Source organism: Mercurialis annua, linkage group LG5 (genome assembly GCF_937616625.2).
Source record: "Mercurialis annua linkage group LG5, ddMerAnnu1.2, whole genome shotgun sequence".
NCBI lineage: Eukaryota > Viridiplantae > Streptophyta > Magnoliopsida > Malpighiales > Euphorbiaceae > Mercurialis > Mercurialis annua.
This window is the reverse complement of record NC_065574.1, coordinates 23,894,294-23,911,186: the sequence shown is the minus strand read 5'-3', so window position 1 is coordinate 23,911,186 and position 16,893 is coordinate 23,894,294. Positions and strand designations below refer to the sequence as shown.

At 36.3% G+C, this 16,893-nt stretch overlaps 3 protein-coding genes across 3 annotated transcripts; 1 reads left to right on the top strand and 2 right to left on the bottom strand.

Moving 5' to 3' along the window:
- The first annotated feature begins 554 nt into the window (after positions 1–554).
- LOC126681737 (protein MAIN-LIKE 1-like) lies at positions 555–2,364 on the top strand. The gene is made up of 4 exons (XM_050377286.1): positions 555–711; positions 1,119–1,619; positions 1,770–2,110; positions 2,191–2,364. The coding sequence occupies exons 1-4, from the start codon at positions 555–557 to the stop codon at positions 2,362–2,364; spliced, it is 1,173 nt and encodes a 390-aa protein (XP_050233243.1).
- A 271-nt stretch (positions 2,365–2,635) lies between these two features.
- On the bottom strand, positions 2,636–5,011 carry LOC126681736 (PKS-NRPS hybrid synthetase cheA-like). Its single transcript, XM_050377285.1, has 7 exons — positions 4,737–5,011; positions 4,458–4,651; positions 4,151–4,367; positions 3,844–4,067; positions 3,392–3,763; positions 3,026–3,300; positions 2,636–2,941 (listed from the first exon to the last, which is right to left on the bottom strand). The coding sequence occupies exons 1-7, from the start codon at positions 5,009–5,011 to the stop codon at positions 2,636–2,638; spliced, it is 1,863 nt and encodes a 620-aa protein (XP_050233242.1).
- A 9,125-nt stretch (positions 5,012–14,136) lies between these two features.
- Positions 14,137–15,141, bottom strand: LOC126681735 (uncharacterized). The gene has a single exon (XM_050377284.1). It carries the CDS (start codon positions 15,139–15,141, stop codon positions 14,137–14,139), a length of 1,005 nt encoding a protein of 334 aa, XP_050233241.1.
- Positions 15,142–16,893: the final 1,752 nt, after the last annotated feature.

The following is a 16,893-nucleotide window of genomic DNA, read 5'->3' as shown; positions in this document are numbered from 1 at the left end:
GTCACGTTATTTCGCGTAAAATTTCTGCCTCAACTCGACGACAGAACAAACCGACGCATACTTCTCCCGATAACAGACGCATGTCTATTGATGATTTGATAACAGATGATCTTAGAGAGCCTGGTGATTTTACTAGCTCAGAGGACCAGCCAAGTGAAAAAATTTATATTTCTCGACGGAAGAAGGGTCCAGGTGGTCGGTTCGTTGGCGACTCGTCATCAGGTAAATATAATTAAACGATTTTTATTATTTTAATAATATTGTTAAAAAATTTAAATATAATTTAATTATATTCAGGATCGAACAAACGACCCGAAGAGGTTAATGTGTGGACCGTTACTGGTCCATTACCTGGTGGACCTGAGGACGACACTGTTATCCCTAGTTTTCTGTGACATGTCGCTTGTCGGCTATGGGATGGGGCGGACAGAGGCGTGCTGAAGTGTCAGACTAGACATGGAGCTCTTCGGAAGCTGAGAGAGTGGTATGAGACGGCCTAAGAAGAGGTCAAGGTTTTGATAGACAGGACCGAGTTATCACATCTCCCGTATATCATGTTTGATCATCTGGATATCCCGCTCCTTTCAGCATTTGTGGAGCGATGGCACCCAGATACAAACTCTTTTCACCTGCCATTCGGGGAGATGACCATCACATTACATGACGTGTGGCATATTCTTACCATTTCAGTTGGTGGAGCTATGACTTCAGGTGAGATATTTTGTTATTTTGCGTTAAGATTAATTTTTATTATTAAAATATTTAATTTGATTTTTTTATTTATTAGCTTTAATAATTGTTTAATTAGGTCACATTTTTTATTTTAGATAAAATTATTGTTATTTAGGATAGTTTGATTGTTTTGGGTTATTTTGTTATTTATTAAAATGTTAGGCCAATTAGTTATTTAATGTGGATTGCGTTTTGGTTTGTGAATTGTAATTTCCTTACAGGACGTCCCTGAAAAATGGGTGATGCTCATTTTTAGGGGAAGTGCTGCCCAATTGTTTCTAGAAATTTAATGTACCTATTGCGTGATATTAATTTAAATTGCAAAATTATGGTTTCAGGTCAGCCGAATAAGGCTCAGCTGTAGGCTTACTGCATACAGATTTTAGGTATTCTCCCAGAGGATCTGGTGATTAAGACGACCAAGCATTTTTCCCAGGGAGGTGTGTTGATTGAGTCGATCATCGGTTTATGTAGGCAGGGCCGTATTGCAGAGGTGGAGGCGATAGCCTGGATCTGGTTGACGTTAGGTTGCACTTTATTCGTTGACAAGAGTGGCCATCGGATTAGACCTGCAACCATTTGGGAGGTGCGGGATGGAGTCACAGATGCGAGTATATTTTCCTGGGGCTCAGCTGCACTAGCTTATCTATATCGGCAGCTTGGAATCTCATCGAGAGGAGATTGCTCGGGTTTGATTGGGTGTCTGACACTGCTGCAAGCATGGATTTATGAGTACTTTACATGCTTTCGACCCCAGCGAGAGCAGCTGCTGATCGAGGCTCATCTACCTCGAGCTTCCAGTTGGAGCGCTACTGCGTCGGAGTGTTCAGGCCTCCGGCTTCGGGCCTTGCGAGCTCGTTTGGACCAATTGACTGCTGAGGAGGTACGTAAATTTGTTAATTTATTAGTTAAATTTGATTTTATTACAATAGATATATTTTAATTTTGTTAATTTGACTTTTAACATATCACATGACTCCCTTTTGGCGGCGACCCTATTGCCAACATTGAGCATACTTCATATTATGGCTGGATAGCGTACCGGGACATTGTCGAGCCATACATTCCTTTTAAGATTCTGCGACAGCTGGGTTATGTGCAGACTATACCTGTGCCAATGTTTCGGACAATAGGGGCTGTTAGGTCCTGGAAGTCAATCAAGTACTCTATGGAGATGAGTATGACGATTGCGGTTGACATGTGGACTGCTTTTCCGACCATGTACAAGCCGCCGTTCATGGGCTTTGAGGCAGCCCACGTTATTGCTGGAGGATGTCATCCAGCGTACTTGGATTGGTACGAACGGCATTCGCATCCGCGTGTCCGTCCTGACATAGAGCTTCCACGAGCATATCCTCCTCGCTCCAACAACGATTATGTAATTTTTTATTTTCAAATTTAGTGAATATTTTATATTTTTAACATATTGAAATAACTTGTCTATTTATGGTATTACAGTGGATGACGCTGCTGACTACCGAGTTCGAGCATTTTCTCGGAGATTTTAGCTCGATTACCGCCCAGCATAGGCAGCACTGCGAGTTTGAGGGCATTCCGGAGTTGGAGCAGCGTACGGAGGAGGCTAGCGCTACTTTGGAGAGAGTCATGGCCGCTTGGCGTAGGGCTGATTGAGTGCTATTAGGATATGTTGTATGTTAATTCGATGAGTACGTTTTTTTTCTTATTATGTACGTTTTATTTTATTAGATGTGAGTTTTCAGACATTTTATTAACTATTATGTACGTTTTTTATTATGCAATTTTATGAACATTTTAATTTGTTAGATATAATGTGCGTTTCAAAAATATTAGACGTATAATAATAAAACACACGTAATGAAATAAGGCTCCGAATTAAAATTTTACAATCAACTCAATCTGCCATACCTATCAATCTATCCCATTAATCTCTCCTACTACCATATAAAGTATCCCAAGACATAACAGTACGGTCCCTGTGGTTGAACCACATGGAGGTAATTGGTGGGACATGAAAATTATCCTGTAAATTCAACCTAACAAAGTGAGAGCGTCCACTAATATATAGTATCACTATCTCTTTCGATGATCGTGAGTGGACCTCAGAGGAATGCAAAGACAGAACAGTATAGGAACAGGAACCGAACCGCGTCTCTGGTAGCGTCCCGCCTTGTATGTAAATAACAGCTTTATTGAAGAGAGTGGCAATAGGGTACAAGTCATCCCATACCTGCATCCAGTTAGTAAGTCATAATTTAAATAAATTTTTTTATAATAATTAAATAACTTAATGATATCAAATTCAGTCAAATACCTGCATCCAGTTGCGAGGGCCGCAGGATTCCCCTTCCCAATTAATACGTGTAATGGCTGCTTCTAACCCATCAACGCAAAGACCGTCATATCGCAAAGGGTGGGCAGAAAGTTCGTTTGCAATGTTCATTCTAGTCAGTCCCCACATCTCCTGGTCACCATATATGTAGTCCGCCACGACGCGGAATCCACAGTTGCCGTCCCCACACACGTCCACAAGTTCTTCAACAAATGGAAAAATGAATCTTGGAATAACCTCCGCATTTTGCGAACTAGCTGCGGCAAAAAAAAAAACAATATTATTACAAATAACAAGGATATTACTATAGTAGACATATATTATCAATATTAGTAGATGATAATTTACCTGACGTGGAAGCAGGGTTTTGCTGACCTTGGGAAGACTTAAGACGACCACGTACACGGTCCTTGTACTCATGACGACTCGGATCTCGCTTGGTTGATTTGCTCCCCTTTGGTCGACCTTTGACATTGTTCTTCACTTCTGGTTCCCTATAGCCTAAGTCTTCGGGGTGAAGTCGCTCTCGAACAATACGAGAAATATCACGCAACATTAAAGGATCCTTAGTCATGACCTCCTCAGCGATCTCGTGAAAATACTGATGTTCCTCCGACCGAAAACTAGCATAATCAGCCTGTGCAGATGTGTCCATCCCATCCCCGAGAATAACAAGTTTCATCCAAAACGGGTACATACTATCCAGACTGATCGGGTTACCTGAAAATAACACAAATTAGCTTTCAATAACAATATTACTATTTTTAATATTAGTATGCAATAAAACTGTTGCGTGGTACCTGAATCTACCATTGCTCGCAGCTCACATGCACAGGGAATCTGATGTGTTGATCTAAGCACACAACCACAACGATCATAGACATCAGTACTCAATCCTCGCATACGCCTTAGTTCTTTCGATATTAAATCCAGACAGTAATGAGACACTCTGCAGGAGAGCTTATCAAATGGAAAACCGCGTCGATGGATGCCTATAGTCCGTCGGGAGTCCTCAAGTGTTTTGCTGCAAATATGCAAAACATTTACCTTATTAATAATGACAACATAATTTATATAAGTAGTAATATTACTTGACAAGAATAGTACCGGATATCTATCAGCTGCGACTCTATAACTTTGTCGACCTTCGTCCATACTGTGTCCAGAGTACCGGTGCTAGAGTTGAGCAACTGCTTTAGCTGCGTATGTGCGCTCTCCACTCTACACGTGGTGGTGTTTCCAAAATGTAGGACTAAGTTTGTCCAGTAAGATACGAACTTCTCTCTGTGCACCAACCAAGTCCCCTCAATGTACTGTATCAACCCTGGAAAAGCTTTAAACCGATCTCTCAAGTCTTCCACATCTATGTTATATTGTGCCAAAGTTGGCGCTGTGATAATTTTCTTCTAGGTACTATTCTTGAAAATTTCAGCAAATTCTTTGTTTTTCCCACTTATTCTGTACACTCTATCTTCTACATCCTTATTTATGTGCCATATACATAGTCGATGAGAAGAACGTGGGAAAACCTCTGACACTGGTCTGATCTGCCCCAGTTCCTTATCAGTAAGAATAGCACTCAGATGAATATGTTCCCCAATCAAGCACCTGTATTACCCGATGATTTAATAAGGAATTTGAATTTCAATATCATAATTTTAAAATATTAAATAACATGATGATAATCAAATACCTCAGTCTCTCCAACACCCATCTGTAGCTCCTCTCAGTCTCATCCTTCATAATTGCATCTGCAATTATGAAGTTCTTGTTGGAAGGAGTCATTCCAATAATCTCAAAAAAAGGCAGCTTGTACTTGTTCGTCTTGTACGTGGAGTCGATACCGATTATCCAGTAGTACGAATGTAGTAGCCTCACTAAATCGAGATGACCCATGAAAAGGTGGGTCACCACACCTGTATCCTCCTCAGTAAGAGTCCAGTGCACATAATGACTATTCTGAGCCATGTGATAAAACTGACCCACCACATCTCTACCCTCAAAGCTAGATTTTCTCAAATTCCCTCTGTAGTTGTAGACTTGCCTTCTTGTAGGGTTGTCAGATGGTATTTTTTTCTTTTAAAGCTGCCATTATAGAACACGGCTTCGCTTGTGCCGCACTCATATCTCGCACAATTTCTTTCGCTTCAGCACTCAGCCCACTCATCTGACGGTATCCCTCAGGATACACAGGTAAAGCATGGTTGTGTGTACTCAAAATACCAGGATCCGTAAGTACAAACCATGCAGTCTTGCCTAATTTGACAACAATTTTGAATTTTCACTGACACGCTTTTGTCTTCGTATTTTTTCGTACGAATGAATCAGAATCTGTGAATGAACCTCTATAACGTTCACCCCGAGCACATCTCAGAAGCTTTTTTCTTCCCTCGTTATTATGAGACGAAATCACTAACTCAAACCCAATCCCTGTGGCAATACTCTTAGCCCAACTAATTGCTTCAACATCAGTATCAAACCCATGTCCTGCATTAAACCGATCGCTGTAATCAATTCCGTCATCGCCATAATCTTCTAAATGAAACTACAAAACATAAATAATTACGTTTAACAAATCCTAATAATATTCAATATATATTAAATCGAATAAACTTATAAAATCACTTAAATTATTAAAAATAAAAAATTAATTATTTTAACATTTTTTTAAAAAAAATAATAATTTACGGCTCCGACGTTTCGGTCGCAGCCGGAAATAGCCTGGACGTCCGGCGTCCGGCGTCCCCTCCTCCAGAGAGGAAGTTTCACGTCCCCTCTGAAGGAGAGGACGTGAATTGGGGTCGTCCCCCCTATAAAAACATAAAAAAAAATTAAAAAATTATTTTCTACCTCGGAAAAGCCGAAAAAATTTGTTTCTGAACGTCGATACTCGTTACTCGACGAATTGTACTCGTTGTCCATCATTTTAATCGTCTTTTGACGTATTTGTTCGAATGTGTTCGAATGAGTTGAGATAACTTTTTTGTGAAAATTTTGCTAGAAGGGCGAAAATGTCTTTTGTATGGGCGGTGTTAAGTGAAAAGGAGCGGCAAATAGTAAAACCCAATTTTTTCAATAAAAGATCATGATCGTGCCTATTTAACGACGCGTCTGTTAGAATCATGCCAAGTGTTGTTGTTTTATTAGTAGTTTTTTTTTTACCAAAGATAACAATATATAAATATATAATAAGAAAGGCCATCTCATGAAGATGATAAACCCTCTTGAAATAAAAAAACTAAAAAGTGGACTTCGCAGCTACTATTTGAGCCATCCAATTACACATTCATTTAAAAAATTAAATATCAATATATGGATAATTTGTTAAACGAACAATAAATATAAAATAATAAAAAATGAAAAAATTACTTATAGTTGGTTGCGGCTAATGTGTTGTAAATATTACCTTGATTTTGTAGAAAAGCAAAAATTGAAATGTCAAGATCATCCAGAGCAACAATCACCAGCATAGAATACCTGATTATTTAATTGATATTAGAGAAGTTCTACCAATTGACGACAGAAAGAGTAAGAAATGCTTGATAGGCCCCTCATTTAGAAGTATATGTCCAAAAAAATAAAAAACACAAACAAATAAAATATTTACAGTTGTAATTTATAAATTAATATTTTTTTGTAACATTTAGACTAATTTTTTTTTTTTACCAAAAATAACAAGATATAAATATATAAGAAGAAAGGTCTTCTCCTAAAAAAGTATATAAAAATGGACTTAGCGGCTATTAAATAAGCCATCCAATTACACATTTGTTTAACAAATTATAAGCGTGAATAATTTATTAAACAAACGGTAGCAATATAGAACGATAAAATTTAAAAATTAAAATTACTTACTGTTGGTATCGACTAGAGTAATATAAATATTATCTTAATTTTGTAGAATGCAAAACTGAAATGTCGGAATCATTCAAAATAAGACTCACCAGCATAGCATACATGATCATTTAAGTTAAAAATAAAAATAATATAATAAACCAATTTAATCTTACTTGATAATAGAAAAATTCCACCTACTGACGATAGAGGATGAAAGCTAGAGGGGCCAATTGAGATGCCCCTCTTGCATAAGTAAATGTGATAACTCTTCATATGTGATATAAACACCCACAAAGTGGAAATAAACACCCAATTGGGGATGGAATTTTTCTTAAAAAATGACAAAAGAATTCACAAAATATACAAAAAAAATTATTTTAAAAATCAATAGGAGAGTTGTTATGAAGGAAATGTTTTTACGTAAAACATTTCAGATTTTTAGTGCGAAATGAACATCACTCAAGATGAAAAATTTGAAGTAAAATTTTAAAAAATATAGTAAAATTGAAATAGGGTTCTTTTTGTTTTTCAATGAAATTGACAGAGTAAAGTTTATATAAACTTTTATTTTTTGAAACCACAAAAAGTGGACATAAAAAAGTATCAAAACCAAAATAGTACAGTTATTCATAATTGAAACAAATAAAAACTATTCTTCAAACAAGTAAAAAGATTAAAGGTTATATGAGTTTCGATCGAATGATCAAATTCTAGCAGTTTCATTTATTTTGAGCAAACATGTAGAGAACAATTTCCAGAACTGCAAAACAATGTTCGAAGGAACTAAATATGAATTTTCTGCACATTTCAAAAGTATCTCACGTATTTTAGACGTGTTGTTTCGTTGGATTTGAAAAGATGACACGCGTGTAAGCTATGCACCATGCACATAGAAGCAGTTATTAGTTATACAGACTTTATAATAAAAAAGGAAATAATTACACTACCATCAATGCCACTAATGCAGATTGTAACCATACGGTTGAGTATCAACAGAGTTAGCCATCGGTACAGATTGTTTTGATGTGTTTCCTGTAGGAGGAAGAGCGGTCACCGGGGTGACTTCGACTCGGTTAACGGTTGTTCGCAACGGCAGTGATTTTTGAAACAAGTGGATCACGGTGGCAAGTGAAGTTTGATAATATGTACCTATTACGAATGGGGTCTGGCGCATCATGATGATTCTGAGAAGATCAACTTTTCCATCAAATTTCTTCGTCTCTGCAGCATTTTTCTAGTTTCACATTTTCGCCGCTAGTTGTTCTTCCCTATCAAAAGCACTGTTAAGAGCAGCGGTATCGATAGATAGTGAGCGGAAGCGATGGATAGCGGTGGATAACGAGCGGCGGTAAGTGTTGATGAGGAGCAGTTACTGTGCAAAAGAGAAGAAAAAGTACAATGAATGTGTGTGTCGTGGGTAAAATTACCGGTAATGATCTTAGTATTGAGATGTCTAGCCCTCTCCGAACTGGGTCTTGCCCGGGATTGAAGATGAATCGGCGACGGTTCCGGCGAGATTGAGGCGGTGGATGTGGTTCTGCAGCACTCCACGGAAACCATTTTGCGTAAAGATGAAGTAAGAAAACAAAAAGTACAGGAATAGAATTATGATGGCAATCACCATAATCTTACCTGTAATATCTACTGTATTTGAGTTATCTAATTCACCATTCATATTTAGGAAACCCGGTAAAAATGATATTTGATACGCTTGTACATCAAACTGCTAGATCGTGGTGAGTTTGTTTTATTAGTAGGTTAGAATATGTAAAGAGAGATGGATAGAAATTGTAAATATTTTAAAGAATGAGTATTTGAGAAATAAAGTTCCGGTTTTACAATTTTGCAGTAACTTTTTTATAATGTATATTAGCATTATTCTTAGGACTTTTCCTTTGGCCACAAATGTATGGACACAAAGTAAAAGATTTAATGCAACTAAAATTTATAAGAGAATATACCTCTGCAAAACAAAAAAAATACTCCCTCTATTTCGTTTAATAATGAACAAATGAGTTTTGCACAAAAATTAATAAAATAAGACAATATTTTATTTTGTCATGTGTACCCCTATTAATTAGTATAGTTTCTCCTAATAATAAAATAAATATATTGTAAATTGAGTTGCATTTAATGCATATTGAAATAACTAAAGAGATAAAAGTGGAAGTTCAATATAAATTGACACAGAAAACACGTTATGACCTTCTTAGATAGGAGAGAACTAAAAATGGAATATGTCCCTTCTTAAACGGGAGAGAGAGAGTATTACTTTATTACCCTATTTTCTGTTGATAAATGATAGATACCGAATCCTATCTTAAATATAATGGAGCTGAGTCGCAGGAGATCCATTCTCAGAACGATGTCGGACTCCCGCCAAGAGGACCAAAACACATAAAGCAGACGGCCGAATTCATAGGATCCGTCGTGTTATCATCCAACAAGATAAAAACCGAATCCCTGAGAACTCGGATAAAGCGCGTCGGCCCTGGGATTCGGATAGATTACCAGATATACTACATAATCTCAAAGTATCTCTCGTATTTGGATACAAACTCTAACTTAGGAAGATAAGCGCTAACTTAGGAAGACGAGACTATTTATGAAGACATTCCAAAATAGGACTCATGTCTGAATAAGGTAGATTACTTCTAAACAGGGTCAAACCCTATAAAGTAGGATTCACTTTCCTATTACGACTCTACTAGATATGTAATCATGTACTATAAAAGGAGCATGAGGTATGCCTAAACACACAACTACATTAATATACTCAAAACGCTTCTCAAAGCTCAAAACTGACTTTACCATCGGAGAGTTAATCGGATAACCACCGTCCAGTTAGCTTCTACCCTGTTTTGCAGGTCTCATTCACCGGATCAGAAGGCAGACTCCATCAATAAAGATCAGCATAAGACTCTACTATTACTTGGAAATAATTTCTTTTACCGTGTAGGACTCAAATATTTTTACCGACTTGAGATTCATTTTTATATATTGTTAAACGTTTATATTTATTTTTTTAAATCTCTTGACGAAGCTTTATAGAAAGAAAATAAATTATTAAAATATTTTATCTTAGCCAACACAACACTTTTTATTATACTAGTGTCGCTTTACTTGTTACACACGTGGCTCGTAGTGTGACTCGCCAAATTATCAAATTATATTTAAAATAGTATTTAATTAGAAATAATTTATTTTATTTAATATATTTTAAATAATTTTTTAATAGTTTAACATTTTTAATTAATATTAAATGTTATATTTATAGAAAATTTAAATATCAAATATCAAATAATAATTAAAATAGTCATTAAAGTAGTTTATTTTATTTAAAATTCTATATAATTAAAAAATAATTAAAATAGTAATTATTACATATTTTGAATAGTATATTTTACTTAGTACTCTAGAAAATTATCTTAATATAGTAGTTTAATTTAATTATTATTCAAATCTTAATAGTTATTTTAATATAATAGTTTATTTTAGTTATTACTTTAAAATTATTAATAAAAAAATTGTCAACTTTTTTACTGTGATGGATTTGTGACGAATTTAAAACTGTCACTAAAAGAACATCATCAATCCATATCGTTTCTCTTTTAGTTTTCGGTGTTAGAAATGCATATAAGGATTGGGATTCCCTCAAGTTCAAATGAACTTGAGGGGGTCATTTTTATAATCTACATCGTTCATTGTAAAATGAGCGGTGTAGATTAATTTGATCAAAATTATACCTTTTTGATCTACACCGTTCATTTTATAATGAACGGTGTAGATCGTGAACATGACCCCCTCAAGTTCATTTTAAACTTGAGAGAATCCCAATCCTGCATACAATTATTTAGCGATACCATTAAGTAAACAAGAATTTTAAATAATTTAACAGTTAATTACTACCAAAGCTATTAATTAATGACATATCAAATCGTCACAAAATTTAGATTGTCACTAAAGAAATGTTATGAGTTTTTTTGTATAAGAGAATTTATTTCATCATTTCTTATGAATCTAGGAAGAAAATTTATATGATAAAAATAAATGGTTAATCTCTAGGATTTGTAAAGAACTTTATTTTGCGAAGAATTTTTAATTCATAGATCTGTCAAAACATGATAAAAGTAGTCTAGAAAATAATATTTGCATCTCTTAAATTGTCCACTAATTATTTATATTATATAATTAAGAAATAATTAAAATAGTAATTATTAAATATTTTAAGTAGTCTATTTTAATTAGTACTCTAGATAATTATCTTAACATGGTCGTTTATTTTAATTAGTACTCTAATCTCAATTGTTATCTTTTTTTTTATGATTATATATTTTATAAAAACGCCACAAGAAATGGCAAACAAACCCTACTCAAAGCTTACGTCACTTAAGGCTACGACTTCGAGAGAGAAGGAAAGAGCTACAAAAAATTGAATCCGGATTTCTATACAAGTCTAAACCGGTGTAAACAAAAGCGGGATGTTTACATTTATAATAAAAAGCTGCACTATTAAGACTCTTGAAGATCACGTCTGTTGTTGATGAATCCTTATGCTGAAAGACTCTCAAATTTCGACACTTCCAAATTTCCCAAATGAATATTATCCAAATAGTTGTCCAAAGCTTCGAAACACCTCTATTAGGAACTAAAGCAATCCACTATAAAAAGAAATCCTCAAAGGAAGAAGGCATTACCCAAGATATACCCATCAAGTGAAGGAGTTCATACCAAATTTTCCTAGCAAAAATGCAATGCAAAAAAATATGATTTTGAGTTTCAACTTCTCCACAAATATCACACCTTGAGTTGCTATCCAAAACGATCTTTCGAGAAGCAAGAAAAGAAAGCGTTGGAGTACAATAATGCAGTGCCGTCCACATGAAGAAAAGCACTCTCGGAGGAGCCTCACATTTCCAGATTAATTTGAAAGTTGCAGCTGAGGATTTTAAACCTGTCGAATCTGCATCACCTCTTCTTCCTTGAAATGCTGCTGTAACCTGCTGATCATCAATTATGGTCCCTGTAGTTGTTCTTCTTCTTTGTGTAGCTGCCAAAATCTGCCCTTGAGAATTATTAATTCCAGCAGCTGCTGTTCTTCTACTTGCTGCTGCTGAATTATTATTCTGAACATTTGCTAACCTGATTATTGAAGCCATACTAGCAGCTGTAAATCCGTGACTGCTAAGCTTCCAAACCAACACATCCTCATTGCCAATACCTGCTGTAGATCCATTACAAACCTGCTGAAAAAGAAAACACAGATCTGCAAACTGATTGTTCTCACCCAGCCGAAGTCTTCTACGCCATCTCCACTCATTCGCCAAAACTGAGCTGATACTAGCTTGCTTATTATTTGAAAGATTAAATAAACAGGGAAAGAGACTTGCTGCCGTTCCTACCCCAGCCAGTTATCATGGCATAAAGATATCGATTTTCCATTCCCGATATTGAAACTCTTATTGTTAATAAAAAGATCCCAAACTGCCTCATCAAGACAACGATATCGTCTAACGCCCCTCCAAATAAACGACAACTGCTGAGTATCACCAAGAAGGAGAAATTCCAGTCTGTTACAAAAGAACAAGCTGAAATAAGCTTAAACCATAAAGAATCTCTATTTGACGTACGCAACTTCCATAACCATTTTAAAAGCAAGCTTTGGTTTCGAATTCGCAAATTACAAACACCCAATCCCCCGTCTTCATAGTTTCTTCAAACAATTTTCCAAGAAATTCGACAAAGAACTCTAGTTGAAGAGCTATCACCTTTCCAAAGAAATTTTCGCATATAAGTCTCTATCTGATCTTGAACACAAACAGGCATTCCAATAATCGACATAAAATATATTGGAAGACTATAAAGAACCGACTTCAGAAGAACTAACAGACCCGCCGGAGATACAAGTTTCCTTTCCAAAGGGACAGTTTAGTTTTGAAGCGCTGAATAACGTGATCCCAAGTTGAAACAGGAATCCTACTAACAACTAGAGGTAATCCCATATATCTGATAGGGAATTTCTCAATACGGCAGCCTACTACATCTGAAGCTAAGCTCAAATCTGAATCAGAGACATTAATTCCAAGCGGAGAGCTTTTATAAAAATTGATTTTCAAACCTGAGATTAATTTAAAGCAGCGGAGGATCCGAGTCAAATTGCGAAGTTGCTGTAGATCATATGGAAGAAATAAGACCGTATCATCTGCAAATTGAAGAACAGAAACAGAGTCGTGATCATCAGTACAAGAAAACCCATTAATAAGGCCAATCTCCTTTTCTTTTTGCAAGATAGTTTTCAACCCCTCTGTCGCTAAAACAAACAGATAGGGAGAAATCAGATCTCCTTGCCTAACACCTCTTTTAAGAACGAAAGGCTCAACAGGGCTTCTGTTCACAAGCACAGATATAAAAGCTGATGATAAGCAGTTAGACATCCACGTAATCCATTTTTCTGGAAAAGACATAGATTTCATAACACTCAACAAGTAGCTCCAATCCAGAGAATCAAATGCTTTGTGAAAATCAATCTTCAGAACAAGAAGTTTTTCTTTCCTTTTTCTCGCAAAATGGATTAATTCATTTGCAATCATTGAATAATCCATTATACTCCTACCCATTATAAATGTGTGTTGATGCTCAGATATTACAAATGGAAGAAGAGGAGCAAGTCTAGCAGAGAGGCATTTAGATAACATCTTATAAATTCAATTTACTAAGCTGATAGGTCGATAATCTCGGATATTTGAAGAACCAACAACTTTTGGGATTAAAATCATAAACGAAGAATTCAAACCTGCCGGCAACAAGTTCGAATAATGAAACGAGTTAAAGAACTCTATGACATCCCTTTTGATGAATTGCCAAGCTCGTTTATAAAAGAAAAAATTAAAGCCATCAGGACCTGGAGCTTTCGAATCACTACAAGAAGTCAGCGCTGAATAAATTTCAGATTCATGAAATGGGCATATCAAACCCGCAGCTTGATCTGCAGTTAACGTTTTAAAGTCAAAACCTTTATAATCCACCAAAACCTTATGATTCTTGGAGTATAATGTCAAATAGAAAGACCTTATCTGCAACCGTATATCATCTGGTTCAGTAAAGGTTACATCTCCAACAGTAATACCCATAATCTAATTGTTACGGTAGTGTATGGAAGCTGTTGTGTGGTAAAATTTTGTATTTCTATCCCCTTGCATCGCCCAATTCAGTCTAGACTTCTGTAACCACAAGCTTTCTAGGCGTTTTTCAACAAATCAAAGCTGGGATTTTATATCAGCTAAACGCTCTATTTCCCCAACTAAAAGGCTTCTAGAATCAGCAATGATGTCTAGCTGTGCCACCTCTGCAGAGAGTTCAGTTTTCTTCTTATTTTGATCCCCATAAACATCCGTATTCCACGTCTTGATCCTTTCTCGAAGTTGCTTTAGTTTTCGAACAAGCGGTAAAGGATTTGTAGTTGAATCAAGAGAATCCCAAGAGCTCTTAACGAAGCTACTAAACTCAGAATGTTCCCACCACGAATCAATCGAACGAAAAGGTTTTGGGCCCCAATCAATTTTGACATTTGATTGGAATAAAATAGGAACATGGTCAGATAACCCTCTAGACAGGGCTGTTAATGAACTAGAGCTCCAAGCGTAGACAGCCGACAGAGAGGAACAACATCTATCGATTCTAGATTTTGAGAACGAATTTTGCCAAGTAAAGGAGCGACCTTGTAGCGGAAGATCTACTAGTTCAGCTACGTTTAGGAAGTCGCGAAAAGCTATCATAGAAGGCAAGAAATCTGTGCATAGGAAACGTTCAGCAGGAGATAAAACATCATTAAAATCTCCGCTTATAAACACCAGCCCCGTGTATATCGATAGAGGCAACAACTCATTCCATAGGGACAATCTTTCTGATGCTAGATTACTCGCGTAAACGAGTATATGACGAATGGGCAAAGAATTAAAAGTAAAATCCATGCAAATCCAGCGCGACCCAGAAACAATCACAGTGTTCTGAAGTATAATCGTATTCCAAATAACAAGAAGACCGCTTGAAGGACCAACCGACGGGACCCATGCAAAATCAAAATATAAATTCGGCCATAGCTTACGAACAAGAAAAGCATCAACCGTATCCTTTTTAGTTTCTAACAAACCAAAAAAAGAGAGGTGGTATTTATTGACCAAACTCTGAACAAAATGCTGTTTTCGATGATTTAACAAGCCACCCCTGCAATTCCAAGAAATAAAAGTGAAAGGAATAGTCATTAAGAGAATTTAAAAACCTTGAGACAAAGAAAGAAAATCATGCTTTTTGATTTTCCAAATCTTGCTCCATGTTAGGGAGTAACTGTTTAACTGTCGTTACCTTTGAATCTGAGTGGAAAAAACACATCGAATGTCCCACATCCCAAATTTTAAGGGCTTCATCAAAAGACCCTTTGTTCGTTTTTTCTCTGGCAGAGATGATAAGCTTGTTCATGTTCTCAAAATTTGGTTCAGAAGCTAAAGAAAGTAATGGTTCAGAGGCTGAAGAAAGTTGCTGTTCTGAGGTTGAAATAAGATTACCATTCGGCAAGATTGTCTTGTGAGCCCTGCGCTTTCTGACCGTAATATTGTCAAGAGAATAATGAACAAATTCGTTGTTGATAGGTGTCAACTGATGATCCTCAAGTGTTGGTATAGAAGTTGTAGAATCAGCAGATTGCAGTGTAGTCTGCTCAGCCGAAAAAGAAAAACTCTCATTCGGCAAATTATGAGAATCGGATACCGTATTACTTAAGTTCAAAACATCATCAATTGGTAAGGTCTCTTGAACAATAGAGCCAACCTGTGGTGTTAGAAGAGGTAAAGAAGGGGTATCCTTTCCAAGAGAAAGGATCTCGTTGCTGTCTAGGTTATCCCTTGCTGATAAAGGGATCTGATTGCTGTTTAAAGAAGCTGAAGATAAAGATGGAGAAGCTAGCTGGGCAAAAATATCTTTGTTGAGATCGTTCCCTTCAATTTTAACATCAGACTCGGAATCATAAATTGAACCATCTTCGTCTGAGCTAAAAGAGATAGCTCTGTCAGTTTCCAAGGCATGAATCATGCAAAACTGATTGTTATAAATAACTTTCAAAAGTTTATTAACACGAGCACCTTTTAAGGAAACTAAGACCGCCCCAACATCTAAACGATCTTTCCGTGCAATTTCCTCGTGAACAGTAACTGATTCTCCAATGAGGTTGCCGATGAAGATAAAAAATTTATCTGTCCATAAGGTTAGAGGAACTCCATAGATATTAATCCACGCTAAGCGATTGGAGGTTTTGACGTAGTTTTCAGCCTTGCATAATCCTGGAAAAAACCATCGCTAGCACCAGGTCTGCTGCGAATAAAATCATTCGCTTTCTTGCAGATGAGAATGTAAGTAGAAAATCCAAGCCACCAAGAATGGAAGATGTCTCAAAATCAACTCTCAAATCCATGAGATAGTTATTAGCAGAAAGTAATGAATCCGGTGATTTCAAAGAAATAGAAACTGATCGTGAAAGCCAGTCCGAGATATGTCCAGATTCTGAATAAAAAATTGCAACAGGTTCTTGTAGCTAGGCCGTATTACTGTTTGCAGGTTTAACTAGAACATCCGCAAAGCTCCTCTCGTCACGAACGGCAGTAGATATAGGTTTATTATGCTGAATGGGTTTGCTAACCTCCTTTGGTTCAATAGGTGATGAAGAAACTGTATTAGGATTTGGATACCTAGCTACAAAAGCACGTAACCTATATTTCCCGATAGAGATAATGTTAATCTGTGATAGGATCCAATCAATACTGGTAGACGAGTCAATTCTGAGAAACCCTAAACAACGATTTCCAGAATTCAATCTTCTTGCAATTGAAATTTTACCATAAAGGTTGTATCGTTCGAATGCATTCTGAAGATTGAGATAATTCCATGACCTTGGTAAATTCTCGAAGTAAACGACATGGTTGGAAGCTGAAGGTGATGATCGGTTGGGGTTGAAACTAGGGTTG

Coding starts and splice junctions, on each gene's coding strand:
- LOC126681737 (XM_050377286.1), top strand. CDS start 555: ATGTTTGATCATCTGGATATCCCGCTCCTTTCAGCATTTGTGGAGCGA. Junction 712..1,118: donor TGGTGGAGCTATGACTTCAG/GTGAGATATTTT, acceptor TACAGATTTTAG/GTATTCTCCCAGAGGATCTG. Junction 2,111..2,190: donor CTCGCTCCAACAACGATTAT/GTAATTTTTTAT, acceptor ATGGTATTACAG/TGGATGACGCTGCTGACTAC.
- LOC126681736 (XM_050377285.1), bottom strand. CDS start 5,011: ATGGCTCAGAATAGTCATTATGTGCACTGGACTCTTACTGAGGAGGAT. Junction 4,652..4,736: donor TGGGTGTTGGAGAGACTGAG/GTATTTGATTAT, acceptor CGGGTAATACAG/GTGCTTGATTGGGGAACATA. Junction 2,942..3,025: donor GCCCTCGCAACTGGATGCAG/GTATTTGACTGA, acceptor AACTGGATGCAG/GTATGGGATGACTTGTACCC.
- LOC126681735 (XM_050377284.1), bottom strand. CDS start 15,141: ATGACTATTCCTTTCACTTTTATTTCTTGGAATTGCAGGGGTGGCTTG.